At 40.8% G+C, this 2,624-nt stretch overlaps 1 protein-coding gene across 1 annotated transcript in view; it reads right to left on the bottom strand.

Moving 5' to 3' along the window:
• Positions 1–281: 281 nt before the first annotated feature.
• Positions 282–2,624, bottom strand: part of LOC104522234 (WD repeat and FYVE domain-containing protein 3-like) — a gene marked incomplete at its 5' end in the record, with an annotated part of 35,131 nt that continues 32,788 nt past the window's right edge. Inside the window, 2 exons of the mRNA XM_010164471.2 lie at positions 282–1,498; positions 2,404–2,601. Of these exons, the coding sequence (XP_010162773.1) occupies positions 1,378–1,498; positions 2,404–2,601 (319 nt within the window). The remainder of the gene's footprint in view (positions 1,499–2,403; positions 2,602–2,624) is intronic.

The raw sequence follows: 2,624 nt of genomic DNA, 5'->3' as shown, positions 1-2,624 counted from the left end.
GCCCACCCTCCCTCTGCCCAACCAAAAACCCACTGGCAAGAAACCCTCCTTCAGAAATTAAGTCCGTGGGCCTATCCGATGCACATGTTCCAATCCCAGTGGATATCAGTGTCTCTACTTCATCCCGCATGTAGTGCAAAATAAATGACAGAGTAGTAAAAAAATACTGCAATTAAATTCATATTGGAACTTAAAAACCATAATGGACATCTGCTGCCGTCCTCAAGGCTGATGCCATGTGCTGAAACATGAAGATAGCTCTTAGAAGCATTTCTGACATGACTAAAATCACCCTGTTTTAGAGCAATGCCTATTGATCCAAAAGGTTTTTTGCAAACCAAGCTACAGGACAACAGCGGTTAAATTTTATGCACAAGGAATTCATTCTGTACCTATATGCAAGCTAATCGCTATTGACTAAAGAAGGTAAAAGCTGGTTCTTGCACGGCATGAATCAGCTGCTAATGAACATTAAGTAATTAACAAAACTGCAGCTCTGACATATGTATAAAAGAGGCCTTATTAAATATGAACAACACTGAGGTGGTAATTAGTTTGGTATAAAATGCAACACAAGTGTACAATTTAGGTCCTGGTTATCTTACAGCTAGAATAAAATACTCCAAGTCCTATTCTCAAAAATGTTTTCTTTTGAAAAAAGCCATGTAATTCTATGAATAGCCTTACTTAAATTAAGATACTGTGGGCAACTGAAAGAACAAACATGCACAGACTGGATTTTTAACAGAAATACGCATAATGCCTTCGAGTTTTCTGGTTTTTGTTTTTGTTTTTTTTTTTTTTTTCTTTTTAAACATTTGTATTTAAATTGATAGATGAGATAAAGATGCCACACAAAGTATAGTGGTTAATCTGAAGTCCCATGTAACAGGCAGTTAAGTTCATATTTAGATAAAAAGGCCATTATACCTATTTACAATATACACAGTTGCTTGTGAAGAAGGCAGATTTACAACTATCTTCTAAAAAGCCTTCCCCTCCCCCTCCCCCCGATAAAGATGACTAGCTCTACAAAAACAAGACAAGAACGAGTTTTTAAGATAAGTGAGGATTTTTTCAATAGCCATGTCAACATAGGTTTAGGGGTTGACAGTTCTATTGGATGTGTGGTTGTTAATCATGTCTTCCTGGGCCTTGCTTTTCACTTAATTATGCTGTTAGCCTCATTTACCTTCTCTAATTTGGATTCAAACAAATCAATCCAATGATCCCTTTTTACTCTTAGTGCTTAAAACTCAGTATAAACTTAAGTGTAAACAGACAATATTCTAATCCCTTCTGATCACTGCACAATGTTCTCACTAGTCCTTGGAGCAATGGTGGGGCTGGATGGGTTCTCCATTTGCCAAGACCCCATCAATTTCTGGACCCCTCCTCTGAACCCCGCTCATGCTGCAGGTTGTAGAAGCAGTTCTGGCAGACTCTGACTGGGGATGAAATCTTCAGACGCTTGATTTCAGACTGAAACCTACTGCACCTGTAGAAGAAAACAAACATTTCTGTGAAAACATGTCCTCTCCTGGCCATTTTCTGTCCAGGTGTGGAAGTTACCATCATGACTTCAAATACAAGAAAACTGTCCAAACTTATCTGACAAAGAAATGCAATGTAGTGTGGCAAAAGCAGAATTTAACTTGCACTATCACCACAGAATCAGTGCAACGACTCTGTGTGAGAGGTAGCTTAAAAACAGCTGTTGTCACCAGTTTAGACTCAAAGTACAACTATAGGCATGAAGCGAGAAGTACTGTCTCTGACCAAGCGGACCAGAGAACAGACTCCCACCTCAGTTCTTCGGTAAGGGGAGCTCACGTACATCCTCTGTGTCATACATTTCCCTGTCTGAGGCTGCATGCCACTGGCTCCTAAATTAACATCCTTACAGTTCACATTTTGACTGGATTGCTTGTAGGCTGACAAGAAAAAACTAGCTGCTGCAAAAGAAGGGTTGTTTTTTAATTTTGTTTTGTTTTTTTCCCCCCTTGCTAAGTTCATTTGTCTAGAGTTTTTGCCAGATGGGCAAAAAGGAGGATTTCAAAGCTGCAAATTTAATTCTCTCCTAATACCCTTCTTGCTAACTGGATTTATAAAGGGGCTGAGCACAGAATCACACAGAATCACAGAATGTTAGGGATGGGAAGGGACCTCGAAAGATCATCTAGTCCAATCCCCCTGCCAGAGCAGGAACCTAAATGAGAAAATGATCTGTCTTTTCAAATTCCTCCCTTAAAGTTTTGAGAGTTTTGATGTTTTTTCTTCATCGGTTCTGTTTTGGTAAGGGAAACCTCAGTCTTTCAGCAGAGTTCCGTGGTATGCAACAACTTTACCCAGCCTAAAATTCTGTGTGGAAAAGAGCCCGAAGGAGACTGTTGGCTGTCTTACTTCTGGCAGAAGAGCTGTCCACAGTTCCTGCAATGGTGACGCCTCTCAGTGAGTGAAAAACGGACTGCGCAGCCTGAACAGCTGTCTCCCCCCTCGTCCTTCACCCAGTGATCAGCTGCAGATCGGCCAGGCTGATCGCTTACAGACCAGCTGAACACTCTGCCTCGGCCATCCCCAATAAGGATTCTGCTGTGATCCCTGCAAGAAAAAAGCAAAAGCAT

The sequence above is a fragment of the Antrostomus carolinensis genome, unplaced genomic scaffold (assembly GCF_000700745.2).
Source record: "Antrostomus carolinensis isolate BGI_N321 unplaced genomic scaffold, ASM70074v2 scaffold15340, whole genome shotgun sequence".
In the NCBI taxonomy this organism is placed as follows: Eukaryota; Metazoa; Chordata; class Aves; order Caprimulgiformes; family Caprimulgidae; genus Antrostomus; species Antrostomus carolinensis.
Note: the sequence above shows the minus strand (reverse complement) of the source record. Positions and strands in the feature narration are given on the sequence as shown.